This window comes from Bubalus kerabau, chromosome 1 (genome assembly GCF_029407905.1).
Source record: "Bubalus kerabau isolate K-KA32 ecotype Philippines breed swamp buffalo chromosome 1, PCC_UOA_SB_1v2, whole genome shotgun sequence".
Taxonomy (NCBI): domain Eukaryota; kingdom Metazoa; phylum Chordata; class Mammalia; order Artiodactyla; family Bovidae; genus Bubalus; species Bubalus kerabau.
In genome coordinates this window covers 222,300,043-222,314,458 of record NC_073624.1, presented here as the reverse complement: position 1 = coordinate 222,314,458, position 14,416 = coordinate 222,300,043, and the positions used below count along the sequence as shown (strand labels likewise).

The 14,416-nt window shown below is 48.2% G+C and overlaps 2 protein-coding genes across 23 annotated transcripts in view; both read right to left on the bottom strand.

Annotated features, from left to right (window-relative positions):
- The window catches only part of LOC129634267 (uncharacterized), a 296,914-nt gene that overhangs the window by 171,018 nt on the left and 111,480 nt on the right, over window positions 1–14,416 (bottom strand). For 4 of the 22 annotated variants that reach the window (XR_008705563.1, XR_008705586.1, XM_055556409.1 and 1 more), the window contains one exon: window positions 566–3,670. The exons of 16 other annotated variants lie outside the window; for them this stretch is intronic. Coding sequence is in view for 3 of the 6 variants with exons in the window: in XM_055556409.1 (XP_055412384.1) it covers window positions 3,462–3,670 (209 nt within the window). In the remaining 3 variants the exon portion in view is untranslated. Of the gene's footprint in view, window positions 1–565; window positions 3,671–9,131; window positions 9,242–12,301; window positions 12,322–14,416 lie in introns of those variants that run through there. 2 more of the 22 variants (XM_055556436.1, XR_008705597.1) reach the window with 2 other exon arrangements.
- On the bottom strand, window positions 6,612–9,168 carry LOC129634263 (heat shock protein HSP 90-beta-like). Its single transcript, XM_055556364.1, has one exon. The coding sequence runs from the start codon at window positions 9,044–9,046 to the stop codon at window positions 6,872–6,874; it is 2,175 nt and encodes a 724-aa protein (XP_055412339.1). The 5' UTR covers window positions 9,047–9,168; the 3' UTR covers window positions 6,612–6,871.

Here is a 14,416-nt window from a genome sequence, read left to right as displayed (position 1 = left end):
AGAAAGGATACATACAGCTCCAAGTAGAGAGGAGAGTTGAAGAAAGGTGACAACTTGTAGGATGGGTCATTTTAACATAGGTTTGAAGGGAAGACTCAGAAAAGAGAAATCATTAATAAAGCGGGGGAGAGAGAAGAAAACATATATTGTAGATAAAATACCCAGTTTGCAGGAGGAGATGGTTCTGGAGCCTCAGTAAAGAGCCATGAGAAAGTTGTGAAGGCTGTCTTTCTGTAATAATTGATAAAACAAGGTCTTCAGTGCAAGAAAAAGAAAAGGCAGAAGAGGCATCTGGAGTAATCAGCATGGGCAATAGTGTCAGAAGTGACCAGATGCAGACATACACAAAAATAAGCAGCTGGGAGAAGGCAGCTGAGTGACCAACATCAAGCTATTTTTACAGTGGTGGTAGCCACCACACACTCACATTTCCAACATAACCTTGAGATGGTTGACAGGAGTCAGCTGCCCAGACTCAGCCACTGAAGGCAATGTCTCTCTATGCCTCTTCTGGCAAACACAGCCCAGGAAGTGGAAGCTGGTAGGGACTTAAGTAGAAACTGGTAAACTGATATCTTACCTCTGGGCCCCTTTGTAATTCATCCACCACCCACAAGACCTTGGGCCAAGATTCCCATTTTGGCCTCAGATACTAATTTTGGACCAACTGGTCAGTGCTCAGCTGGGCGTGGTGGCTGTGTGGGTGGGGACCACCGGGTAGTGGAGGAAGTGGGGCTGGTGAATCAGGCGGGCGCCCGGCTTCAGCATGGCCTGACTCACCCCAGACCATGGGAATGGCACTCTGGGGCCAGTGGCGCCATCTCTGAGCAGCGCCAGGGCTGTCAGCGCATCATTAGTGGTTGCGAGTGCTTGCCCAGCACTTCTCACAAGGTGGCCTCAGGGCCTGCCCACATGCCATCTGGGTAATTACGTCCTATTTACCTTCCTGTAGATCCAGATGAACAGGCACTTCACTTCCTGACTTAACCTCTGTGTGCCGCCCTGAGTGACAGGGTGAGTTTAAAAAGCGTACTTCTTTTCAACCTGATCAACCCTCTTCCCTCACGCTTCGTGCTGGAGGATTCAGTAGGCTTAGATGTAGGGTCTCTGACCACCTTGTCTTCGTTTGTCAGGTGCAAACTGATTTCCCCGAGAAATCCAGACAGCCCCTACTGCCAGAGTGGACACTTGACACAGGACGGTTCCTCACGTGTCCCTCCCTTCCGACCTCTAGTTAAGTCGGCTTCTTCACTCTGATGAAACAATCCTCCTTCACTTTCAACTGATGTGGTTCAGCTGGTGTCAGTTCTACCCCCAGTACCAGGCTGGCTTACCAGAACACTGTAATCTCTTGGCCATAGTGATTGGGTCTGAGAGTTTTGTGGACCACTTAGAAGAGAATCATTCCCTGCTGCGGCTACTGAGAGCATAGAATATAGGCCAAAAGTTACCGGCAGCATTTTTTTCTTTTTTAAGACGACTGTTATGTGCCAAGAACTGCCTTAAGTGTCTTTATGTGCACTGTCTCACCGACTTCCCACATCAACCCTGTAAACTATAAGTTCTATTATATGAGGCAGCATAGTTTGGGAATCAATAGTACTAATTCTGGAACCAGACTACCTGGATTTAACTTCTGGTTCCATCATTTGCTAGTTGTGTAACAGATAAGTTATTTAAACTTTCTGCGCCTCAGTTTCCTCATCTGTAGAATGGGGCTTCTAATGGCACCTACCTCACAGGTTGTTGTGAAAATCAGTGAATTTATTTACACAGGGTACTGGGAAGAACACAAGGCAGAAGAGCAAGTGCTCACAATTTCAGCCATCCCTATCACTATCACCATCATCCTCGTGTCCCATTTAAAGACAAGGAAACTAAGGCACAGAGATGTTAAGAAATATGTCTACAGCTGTGCAACTAGTCGGTGATGGCCTGGGGATTTGAATCAAGACTGCTTCTGGCTCTAGAGATGGTGTTCTATTTATTTATTTAGCCACGCCACGCAGCCTGTGGGATCTCAGTTCCCCAACCAGGGATCAAACCCACGCCCCTGCAGTGGAAGAGTAGAGTCCTAACAACCAGACTGCCAGGGAATTCCTGATGTGTTCATAACCATGAAACAGTACTTCCTGTGCCCAAGGACATCACCTTGGTCTGCAGAAAACAGAGGTAACACACATAAAGCACAGCTGAGCGGAAGAGAAGGCAAAACAAGAGTCCTGAGGACACTTCCAGGGCCCCTTGAACCAGCTGTCTTAGACTGTACGGCTGCTGTAACAAAAATGCCATAGACTAGGCAGCATATAAACAACAAATCTGTCACAGCTCTAGAAGCTGGCAAGTCCAAGATCAAGGTGCTGGCAAACTCAGTATCTGGCGAATGTCACCTCACTGCGTCCTCACATGGTGGAAGGAATGAAAGAGCTCTACTGGAGTCTCTTTATAAAGGCATGAGTATCATGCATGAGGGCTGCACTCTAAGGACCAAATCATCTCCCAAAGGCCCCCACCTCTTCATAATACCATCATCACCTTGGGGGATAGGGGTGTTGTAACATACAAATCTTTCAGGGACACAAACATTCAGTCTGGTGCTTGTCAGCACGAGACAAGCCAGGAATCCAACCGCCCTTTGGAGTTTTCGATACACAACAAAATCCCTCTACCTCAGCCCAGCTTGTCCCTTGCAGTTGAAATCCCTTGTAAACTTCACTGAAATAGCAATTCAAAGCTCACCCTCAAGACTGTCTTCATGTGCTGAGCCTGAATGACCCCAAAAGAAGAGAAAACACTGCCTTGATAGAAGCTGCTCTAGGGTTACCACATCAGAGCTGTCTATTTGTTAGGTCATTCATTCATTCCTTTCAAGCATCCTCCATGGATGGAATGACGTTAGTTGCCAAGACATTCTGCGTGGACTAGGCATAATGGATTTCTGCATCAAAATATCAACAGTGTTCCCACAAGTATATTAATTAGGTCCAGCTCCAGCCTCAAGTACAGTCTCAATTCCCCTTCTGTCAGAACAGAAGTCTCTGGAATCTTTCAATCTATGCCAGATCTTTTCTGAGCTCTGCATATCTACTGCTATAGCTGGACTCTGGCCTGTCTTTAAATGCAAAAGGTAATGGGGAATTTCTACACAGACTAAATTATTCATCTCCATCAAACAACATAAGCAGCATTCAACCTCCATCTCTGGACACAGTCTTTCCAGATCAAAATATTCAAACGAGGTCCAAACAGGAAACACAGATGCCAAACGGGTGACTCAGAAGGTAGGGGTCAAAGCCTTCTAGCCAGCAAGGTGAGTTGTGTCCTTCTGTGCATCAGAGCTGCACACAGAGAACCCTTGAGGGCTGGGATTACTTTTGATTTTTAAATCACAAGCGTCATAGAAAATATACAATGAAAAACCCAATGATTCCTTGGAGAGTTCATTGCTCTCCCCGTCTCCTTTAATTCCCCTGCCTCCTCTCCACATCCTTTGAACTCCTAAAAGGACACTTTGAAGGCCTGTCATAAAGCAGTTTTTCATTCATGCTTTGCTCTTTGATGATCTTGCTGTTTGTCTGAATTGCAGCGTCCACAGGATGTCGGCCGGGCGAGCTGAAAGCCAATACTGACGGGGAAGGGCCAAGCGAGGATGAGTCTGAGCGGTGCTCATCTGCAAGAAGAAACAGGAAAGGAGGAAAGAGCCAGACAGGAAGGACCCAAACAGGATTTCTGGTCTCTCTTGCAGGTCTTATCCTTCAGAGTGGCCTCCTATGAGAGAGGCCTAGAGCACTGGAGCCTAGCGACAGCTGCCAGCCTGCAGGTTTTTACAAGTGTTCCTCCTGCTCCGGCCTCAAACGCGAGAGCTCTCTGCTTACCCCAGACTGCACTAAGCCAGCTCCCACTTGATGAGAAAGATGATGGGCTTTGATTTTTCCCAACCTCTTCCAATGTCCCTAGTGCAAGATTCCTTTCATTTCAAGGCTAGCAAGACACCATGAGGTGGGAAAAGGAGAGAGAGAGGTTGCCAGGCAGGTCTGCAGACACACACCTTCTTTCACCCTGCCTACTGACTCAGCGGTTGAGAACTAAGACTCTTATATATGACTCTTAAGAATCCTAAAATACTCAATAATAACCAGTGGCCCTAAAAGCAGCAGCCCTGGCCTGGGGATGGTAACTATGATGAGGGCAGACAGAGCTTTCTGTGAACCTAAGTGTTCTGAAATCCAAAGGGAAAAGAAACCACTCCCTTTCATGATGCAGGGAGTTTGATTCATGTGAAGGAAGTGGCTGGGGATGGGGGTGGGGGGGTTGGGGCACGGGTGTGGAGGTAAAACACTTCATTCAGCTTTAAACAGTCAAAACATTAGAACCCATCACTCCAGAGGCATATGTGCAGTGTCAGAGGGGAGGGTAAAGACCTCACTCACTCTCAAGTGTTTAGTGAGTACCTACCACATCCCGGGAGGACAAGAGTGAGCCAAACAGACAGATCTCTGCCCTTGTGGAGCTAACAATTCACTGAAAGGCCAGATGTTCAACACTGCCACTCATACATACATAATTATAAACTGGGTCACATACCTTACAGTATAGGGTGTTAGGAGAGCATTAACACAGAGACACCATTTAGACATGGGGGCCAGCCTACAGGGAGACCTGGGAAGGCCCAATCTAAAAAGGCAACACTTAAGCTGAAGGGGAGAGGGATGATGGTCCATCACGATGGAACAGTATGATATGTAGAGCAAACAGCATTTTATGCAAAAGGAACAGCATATGAGAAAGTCTGACTGAAGGGGAGTCAGATTGGAGGAATCAACAGTTAGCAAAAGACCTGTGATGAGTAAAGATGCAATCAATGTGCATTAAGCCCCACAACACACCAGATGATACACCCCATACCAACGACACAGCAGTGAATGTAATGCACAAAAGCCCTGTCCTCCTGCAGTTTACTTCCCAGATGCTACCTCATCAGAAATCAGACTCCAGCAGAGCGACCAGTAATTCAGGCTGCCTGGATGAAGCAATCCACGATGAAGCAATGGGCAGGGCCACTTCATACATGAGGGTTTTCTCGCCCAAAGGCTCACAGTGTGGGCCACCAACGCCGAGTGAGCAGCTACTCTCACTTTCCCCTGCATGGATGGACGCCAGACTGAAATCACCTGTGGGGATGCGGCAGGGGACAGGCCAAGCCAGTCAGACAAGTGGAGCACCCCTCCTTCCCCTGTGCTGGCAGTTCTGGCCCACGGTGGGCACGGGTATGGAGTGATCTCCAGGCCCTCCATCAACCAGTTCTAAGTTCTGAACATAGTTCCGGACCAGTGTGCAGTAATTTGCAGCATGGGATTTTTGAATCAAACAGAACTGGCTTCTTGTCCCAGCTCTGCCACGGGCCAACTGGGCCCAGAACTTGCCCTCTCTGAGCCTCTGTCTTAGTCTATAAAAGAGGGTTAGGGGTTACTGGGACCTTGCAGTTGTGAGGACTGCGAGAGTTAGGGCATGTAGAGTGCTGAGCACTCTTCATGGCACTAGGCATCAGCTACTGGGGTATGAAGACTGGGAAGTGATAGATCCCACTTCCCTGCCTGGAGACGCTGAACTTAATGTAATTTTTGTAAAGCCCAAAGTCACAGGCAACAATGAAGCGCCCTGCACAGCCCTCTCCCTTTTATTCACGCATTGCCTGGGAAACCAAGGCAGAGTTCAGCATCTCGCCTGGCGTAACCCCAGGACTTCAAAGTCAGGAATGTTCATTTCTGAGAACAGTGAAGCAACCACAGGAAGCGTGCAGCAGAAGCAACAACTGGCCGAATTAGTCCCATGGGAATTACTCGGAAATATCTTCCATTCAAAAAGACTTTGTGAATTTTCCATTGCAAATATTTAATATCGAATTGGGTTCTCTCTTCCGCCTTTGTCAGTGGAGTGCTCAAAATAATTTTAATATTAGCCGAAGCCAAGGAAAATTACGAAGATAAATCTGCAACATTTCCTTCCCCTTCTCTCCCCCCTCTCTCCCTGCCCATGACACATCCCACAGCCAAACTTCAGTGATCTGAAGTCTTCCACAGTTCAGCAGTTAAGCAGTTGCTTCTAAGACAAATGACATAGTTTAAACATTGGCCTTGATATTTATAAATTTTATGATTTTAGGCTAGTAACTTATGCTCTTTAAGCCTCAGTTTCTTCCTCCATAAAATGGAGACAATAAAAGTCTCATTAAGTTACTAAGAATGGAGGGAAAGTTCCAGAGATGAATGTTACTTGCTATTATTACTACTATCTGTTCCCTTCCCACAATGACCTAGGTCATCCAGAGATGTCCAGAGACAGCAGCTAGTCCAGCAGGCCCGCAACAAGCACTAACTGACCAAGGAGAAAACATCTTTGGCTGGAATGGGGTGAAGAGGCTGTGCGTCCTCCTTGAAACTGACAGGCTATGCAGAAGGAAGATCTGTGTGAAGTTTAGTGAATCCACCAGCAGCCAAGTCACCCTGCACTGGTACAGAGAAAGCTGCCTTCCTGTTTCTTATCATTCCCAGGCCCCAGATCAGAGCTGACATCAGACCAAAATCCTAGACCTTGAGAGTTTATCTAAGGACTTCTTTTTTTTTTTTTTTCTTCTTTAATACTTTAATTTCAGAACAAAATAAACAAAAAAAACACAACACACAACATTCAAACCCCATGTCAAACATGGAAGGATAGGGCTTGAGGTCCATGTATCCTGCCTTAGAAGGACAGAAATAAAACCACTAGACATCGGCAGAGGGAACCACATGGGCCAGGGCCACTGGGGCTGCTGCTGCTGCAGGAGCCATGGGGACGCTATACAGAGGGAGCAGTCTGCAGGTAGAAACTCCTAATCTACTTCTTCCATGCGAGAGGCGTCCTCGTCACCCTCAAGGAGCGGAATTTCATCAGGAACAGCAGCACTGGGCTCCTCTGCCGTCACCTCATCTTCATCTATGCCCAGGCCGAGCTTTATCATGCGGTAGATGCGGTTGGAGTGGGTCTGGGGATCCTCAAGCGAGAAGCCAGAGGAGAGCAGTGCAGTTTCCAACAGCAGCACCACCAGGTCCTTGACCGCCTTTTCGTTTTTGTCCGCCTCTGCCTTCTGCCGCAGGGTCTCCACGATGGGGTGGTCAGGGTTAATCTCCAGGTGCTTTTTGGCCATCATGTAGCCCATGGTCGAGTTGTCCCGAAGCGCCTGGGCTTTCATGATGCGCTCCATGTTGGCGGTCCAGCCATAGGTGCTGGTCACGATGCAGCAGGGTGACGACACGAGCCTGTTGGAGATCGTCACCTTCTCCACCTTCTTATCCAGGATCTCCTTCATGAGTTTGCAGAGGTTCTCAAACTTTGCCTTGCTCTCCTCCATCTTCTTCTCCTCCTCCTCGTCCTCGGGCAGCTCCAGGCCCTCCTTGGTCACAGAGACCAGACTCTTCCCATCAAACTCCTTGAGCTGCTGTACACAGTACTCATCGATGGGCTCCGTCATGTACACCACCTCAAAGCCCCGCTTCCGCATGCGCTCCACAAATGCGGAGTTGGCAACCTGCTCTTTGCTCTCACCAGTGATGTAATAGATGGACTTCTGGGTCTCCTTCATGCGAGACACATATTCTGAGAGAGAAGTCATCTCGTCTCCAGACTGGGATGTGTGATAGCGCAGCAGCTGAGAAAGGTGTCGCCAGTTAGTGGAGTCCTCATGGATTCCAAGCTTCAGGTTTTTAGAGAATGCCTCGTAGAACTTCTTATAGTTCTCCTTGTCTTCCGCTAGCTCAGAGAAGAGCTCAAGGCACTTCTTAACAATGTTCTTACGAATAACCTTCAAAATTTTGCTTTGCTGGAGCATTTCTCGGGAGATGTTCAGGGGAAGGTCTTCAGAGTCAACCACCCCATGGATGAAGTTGAGATATTCCGGAATCAACTCATCACAGCTGTCCATGATGAACACACGGCGGACATACAGTTTGATGTTGTTCTTTTTCTTTTTGTTCTCGAAGAGGTCAAAAGGAGCCCGACGGGGGATGAACAGCAGTGCTCTGAATTCCAGTTGACCTTCTACAGAGAAGTGCTTCACTGCCAAGTGATCTTCCCAGTCATTGGTAAGACTCTTGTAGAACTCTCCATATTCCTCCTGGGTGATGTCATCAGGGTTCCTGGTCCAAATGGGCTTGGTCTTGTTCAGTTCTTCCTGATCAATGTACTTCTCCTTTATCTTCTTTGTCTTCTTTTTCTTATCTTTGCCACTATCATCCTCCTCGTCTGAGCCCACATCTTCAAACTTAGGCTTCTCTTCATCATCTTTATCTTCCTCTTCTTTCTCATCTTTCTCTTCTTCAGCCTCATCATCACTGATTTCCTTCTCACGTTCTTTCTCCAGATAAAGTGTGATGGGATAGCCTATGAACTGAGAGTGCTTCTTCACCACTTCTTTGACCCGCCTCTCTTCCAAGTACTCTGTTTGGTCTTCCTTCAGGTGGAGAATCACTTTGGTACTGCGGCCAATAGGCTCACCATGGTCAGCACGGACAGTGAAGGAACCTCCAGCAGAAGACTCCCAAGCATACTGTTCATCATCGTTATGCTTTGTGATCACAACCACTTTCTCTGCCACTAGGTAGGCAGAGTAGAAGCCGACACCAAATCGCCCAATCATGGAGATGTCTGCACCAGCCTGAAGAGCCTCCATAAATGCTTTAGTGACAGACTTGGCAATGGTTCCCAAATTATTTACAAGATCAGCTTTGGTCATGCCAATGCCTGTGTCTACCAGAGTCAGAGTACGCTCCTGGGGGTTTGGGATGATGTCAATTTTCAGCTCTTTACCACTGTCCAATTTGGAAGGGTCTGTCAGGCTCTCATAGCGAATCTTGTCCAAGGCATCAGAAGCATTACTGATCAACTCCCGAAGAAAAATTTCCTTGTTGGAATAGAAGGTGTTGATAATAAGAGACATGAGTTGGGCAATTTCTGCCTGGAAGGCAAATGTCTCCACCTCCTCCTCTCCATGGTGCACTTCCTCAGGCATCTTCAAGGATAAGAATCACAGGTACTAAAGAACACCAAGCGGGCAATGGCTGCCTCGGGCTCACGCACCGCAAGAAGGCTGCGCGGGGATGACTCAAGAGCTATCTAAGGACTTCTATAGGGTTTCTTTTCTTCTATCCCTCCTACTTCCCTTCCTACAGTGAGCAATCCAGTCTGACCTCATGGAACTTATAGTCTAGGAAGGAAGATGATAGAACATAAAGTCATCAATAGGAAAAGTCCTCTGAAGGAAATGAACTTCCTTCCACATTGGAGGTGGAGAGCGACTGAGGACAGGGACTGAAGTGGGGTAGTATGGGAAGGCTGCTCCGATACAGGTCCTGAGGCTGCACCAGTGGCAAAATAAAGAAAAATGAAACTATCTTGCTAATTCTTTATTTTCAAGGCAATTAACAGGTCCAAGGTATAAGTGCTTGAGGATAAGTCAGAAGAGAAGTACTAGACTGAGGGTTGTTCCATCTAATCCTCTCTTCCCCCACCAACAAACCATGAAAAGGTTAGTACAAGATGGACCCCAGGACGATTGAATTTACCTCCCACAGATGACCCTGAAGCATTAGCAGAAACACAGGTCTCTAATTTGTGCCAGAACCATTGCTAGACTAATAACAATCAGAACAGCAAGAGTCACTTACTACGTGCGGCATGTGCCAGGCATCAGTCAGGCACAGCCTGGTGTTCCCTGGTCTACTCCTCCGAACTTGGGGACGATGATACTGTCACCCCACCAGCATCTCACTCGTGGGGAAACCCAAGCACGGGGACGTAAAGCAACCTAGGAGAACACAGCTATCTGCAGGTGGGGCAGGGATGCTGCCAAGTAGGTACTATCATCAGCTCCATTTTACAGTTGAAGAAACGAAGACAGAGAGCTCAAGCGACCTGTCCAATGTGGTACAGCCCGTGGTGGATAGGAGGAGGACTAAGCTAGGCAGATGATGCCAGAGTCCAGGCACAGAATGACCTGAAGTGCATGCAGGGAACAGGAAGTCCTTCCATTTCTCTGGAGGGACAGGTGAACAAGGAGATGCAAAGAGACATCTATTAATGCATTCATTCAATGAACATGAAAGATGCACAGGACAGCCAAGCCTGGTACTGCTTTCTGGAGCTTCAGTCTGATAGGAAAGCCAGAGACGGATGAGTTAATGCACGTTACTGTATACTCATGACCACTGGGACACGCGGCAAGGAAAAGTTTACAATGCGATGGGTGTAGATAAGGAGCGGTGACAAGAAATCTGAGGCAGGTCCTTTCAAGGGTTCACTGAGTGAAGAGTGACCTTTCTTGGAAAGAACATGGCAAATCTGAGGAAATGACGGAAAGTGGAGAGACTAGGGTGCACAAGGGAGGTGAGGGAGATGGGGGACAGGACAGGAGTCTGGAGAGATTGGCAGCAGAGAAGACTGAGAAAGTGGTGGGAAGCCAGGCCGCAGGGAGCACATAGGCCAGGCCGGGAAGCCTCCGCCCACAGGTCTGGGGGAAGCAGACACTGAGGCAGGCACAGCTCTATCTAGGGAAGCTCATGTGGAAACAGGAATTGGGAGATTTAGGAGGAAGCAAGGCTAGAGGCACTGAAACAACACAATCCAGAGAAAAGGTAGTGGGTACCTGGAAGTGTACTTTTGAGTACTTTTTGATGCTTTGGAGCTGTGGTTTGGAGAAGACCCTTGAGAGTCCCTTGGACTGCAAGGAGATCAAACCAGTCAATCCTAAAGGAAAACAATCCTGAATATTCATTGGAAAGACTAATGCTGAAGTTGAAGCTCTAATACTTTGCAAAGAGCCGACTCATTGGAAGAGACCCTGATGCTGGGAAAGATTCACGGCAGGAGGAGAAGGGGATGACAGAGGATGGGATGGTTGGACGGCATCACTGACTCAATGGACATTAGTTTCAGCAAACTCCGGGAGATGGTGAAGGACAGGGAAGCCTGGTGCACTGCAGTCCATGGGGTCACAAAGAGTCAGACACAACTGAGCGACTGGAGAGGATGGTGGCAGGAGAGGAGGGAAGGGATTCAAGAGAACCAGCAGAAACAGAAGGGACAGGAGCCTGTGATGCCTCAGGGGTCACAGGGGAAAGATGAGCCCATGTGGGGACTGGGAGCATGGGGCTCTTTAAAAACCAGCAGGAAGACCCAGGGGCCATGCCAAGTGCAGTGTGAGCAAGCGCACTGAAGGACTGCTGGAGTGACAGCTTCTGGGCTCTGGGCAGGACACCCAGAAATGCTCTAAGAAACAAATGCCCCTGGCCCCATTTCACTCACCAGCAAGCTGAGGCTCAGCGAGGCAGGCTGATGGTGTCTCCCTGGGCCAAGGCCATCTCCCCCCACCTCCCCAGGTGGCTTCCCTGCAGCTCTTCTTTGGGTTTAAATCCTTCTCTCATCTATACTCATTTGCTTGTGTTCTGCCAATCAAAGCAACAGAGCCTTCCTAATGACCCACCCTGCGCTGGTCTGGGGACTGCCAGTCTTCAGGGAAAAGGTAACTCACAGGGAAGCTGTGTTTGACACACACACAATTTTCTGAAACATGGGTTTGTTGTCAATATTTAAAAATCAGGTAATTCTACATACAAATCCAGATCTCAAAAATCTCTCAGAAACCCAGATTATCTGGTGACGTTGGGTCCACATCCTCACGAGCCAACAACTGCCTTGAGTGGAGGCACTGCCCTCCTGAGTAACCACAGGACTTCTGGTTTACCACAGTCCTCACCCCAAACAACTAACACCCACAAAAGGAACGCAGCTATGTGCCCACTGAAGAAGCCTGCTCCTTTAAAATCAGCAGTCATTTTTATCTTCAGGGCAAAACGGAGCGGAGCAGACTGGGGCTAACCAGAGAATACAGCCTTCAAGTGTAGGAGAGCTCCCAACCTGCCTCGTCTTCATAGACATTTGAGCCTCTGACCTCTGACTGTTAATATTTTCTTCTTATCGGGAGGTCAAGGAGCAAGGCTGCTTGCTACATGCTTGCATCCCTATCTGGGATCACCCAAGAGTCCCTCCTCCATCTTGCTGCTACCCCTCTCTACCCACTGCCACATGGATTCTAAGTTTCCATTCACAAGGCTGTCCAGCAGACATCCCAGGGAAGTGAGGACACAGAAGTGTATCTGCCCAGAACCAGTGTATCCATTCCCACTGGGGAATAAATAGAGTCCAAGTGAAATAAGGGCTCCTGCTGAGGCTGGCTCGGGTCTTCAATAAAACAGGACATTCTTTCAGAGCAGCGTCCTCACGAAGGAGCTGAGAAGGGAAAACACTTCTGATTGCACAGCATCCTCTCCCTCGTGGAGACTTGGCATAAAACAGAAAAATGAAACACACCCCGGTTCCTCTCTAGAAAATCTCAACATGGGGACAGGAGTCAAGACGTAAAAAGGGAGAGGCGGGAGAGAGATCAGGGAAACAAAAAAGGAGGTGCCTGGTGGCCTGCTCTGAAGGTAAAAGGGTGACTATTATTTCAGGGGTCCTGAGCTCCTGGGGTTAAGGATAGGACATGCCCAGTATCTCCCAACACTCTCTAATACTTAGCATTCCTACCCTCTCTCATTTCCATCTTACTGAATTCTCTGAAGTCTAGAGAGGATTTGCCAACAACTGACTAGTTCAGGCCCCTGGGAGAAAGAGCCATGCCCTCCAGCTTTGGGAGCCACCCACGTGCACACACTTGGCAAGCTTCCATCTGTGTCTAGCAGTGCTCTGGAGAACCCAGCCACCAAAGAGTTAAGCAGGGGAGTACACTGGGGTGATGTGATGAGCAATCACAGACATGTTCCCGCCCCTCACAGAGTTTACAGCCAAGTAGGGGAGACAAACAGTAATTGAATGTTCACAGACATTCATGCATGCATTATTCAAAACAGAACCATGCACTCTGAAGACAAGAGATCACCCTGCACATGCATATAATAAAGTGATCAGGCATAGTGAGGGTGGTCAGGGGAGGAAGGATTCCCTGGGCAGCAGCTGCTCAAGAGAATGGGGCGGGAAAAGCATTCCAGCAGAGGGAACAGCCAGTGCCCAGGAGGCAGCCACATCACTGTGTCTCCTGTCCTGTCTCCTCTTAATAAGCTCTGGTTTGGTTCCAGTGTGGTCCACTGGAAGGAGCTGAAGCAAAGCTGAGTGGGCTCTGGGAAGAAGCTGGAATAAGGACAGGTGGGAGAGAGCTCCATAGCCAGCAGGGGCAGGATTCCCCAGAGACACCCCCAACAAGGCACAAGCTGCCTGGGAGGCAGTGGGACCACTGGGTCATTTTTAGAGTGCAAGGATGTCAGCTCCCATCAGTGACAAACCAAACACAAAATGAGGACATAAGACATGTCCCCACCAAGCTCTCTGGAAGGCGGAGTCAGAAATTACTCAAGTCTAATTTCAAATACAAAAATTACTCAGAATTTTTAAAATCATCTTTTGTGATACCTCTGATTCTTACAAACAATACCTTCAATGTACAATCATTTTCAATTTGCGCAAGAGACTTCATTTCAACCTGGCAACTACCTTCAGAGGTGCTTCAAATAGCAGCCAGTGATCTGCATAAAACATGCCTCAGCTCATGAGGGGCCCCAGTTTTCAACTTTCCAATGGCTCCCACTGCATCTAAAATGAGGTCGAAAAGCCACTCCTTGATCTGGCCCTTACCCATGGCATCAAGCTCACCTCATCCCCTCTACTCCCTGCCCACCATTCTGCAATCAAAATGCCCTTTTGCTCAGTTCCTCAACCAGGCCAAACATGCCCCAGCCTCCGGGCCTTTGCATATGCTATTCCCTCTGCCAGAAATGCAATCACCACCTGCTCCCTTTCTCTTCCCTTGGCACTTTCTCTTTCCTTGGATCTCAACTTAAATACCACCACCTAAGAGACAGGCCTTCCTTGTTAGTCACATCATCAGAAGTAATGCTCTTCCCACTCAGTTCATCTCAAGCCTATTTTCTTTCTTTTTCATTTGTGTGTCCAACCAGGAATTCTCTCCAGTCCCTCCCAGCACTTTTCACTTTTCCACAATTTGCTTATTTCTCGTTAGGCTCTCCCACTAGACAAGCTCCAAAAGGAAAAAGATCACATTGGCCCTGACAGTGATGTCTTCCTACTACCAGCACAGTGCCTGGCACATAGGAGCTGTCCAACCAGTGAGAACTGCTGAGTGAATATGTTGTGGGTTCTGCAAAATGCCTGTTGCGAATGCCTCCAAGACGTCCACCTGGCAAAGAAACAAGGCTGGGGAACCACATTCTCGATCACAGGACACCAGAAAGATATGACGATTGAATACCATTTGTCCTTGATTAGACAGAATCAGAAACAGAGCTTATAATCATAAAGGACATCGTTGAGA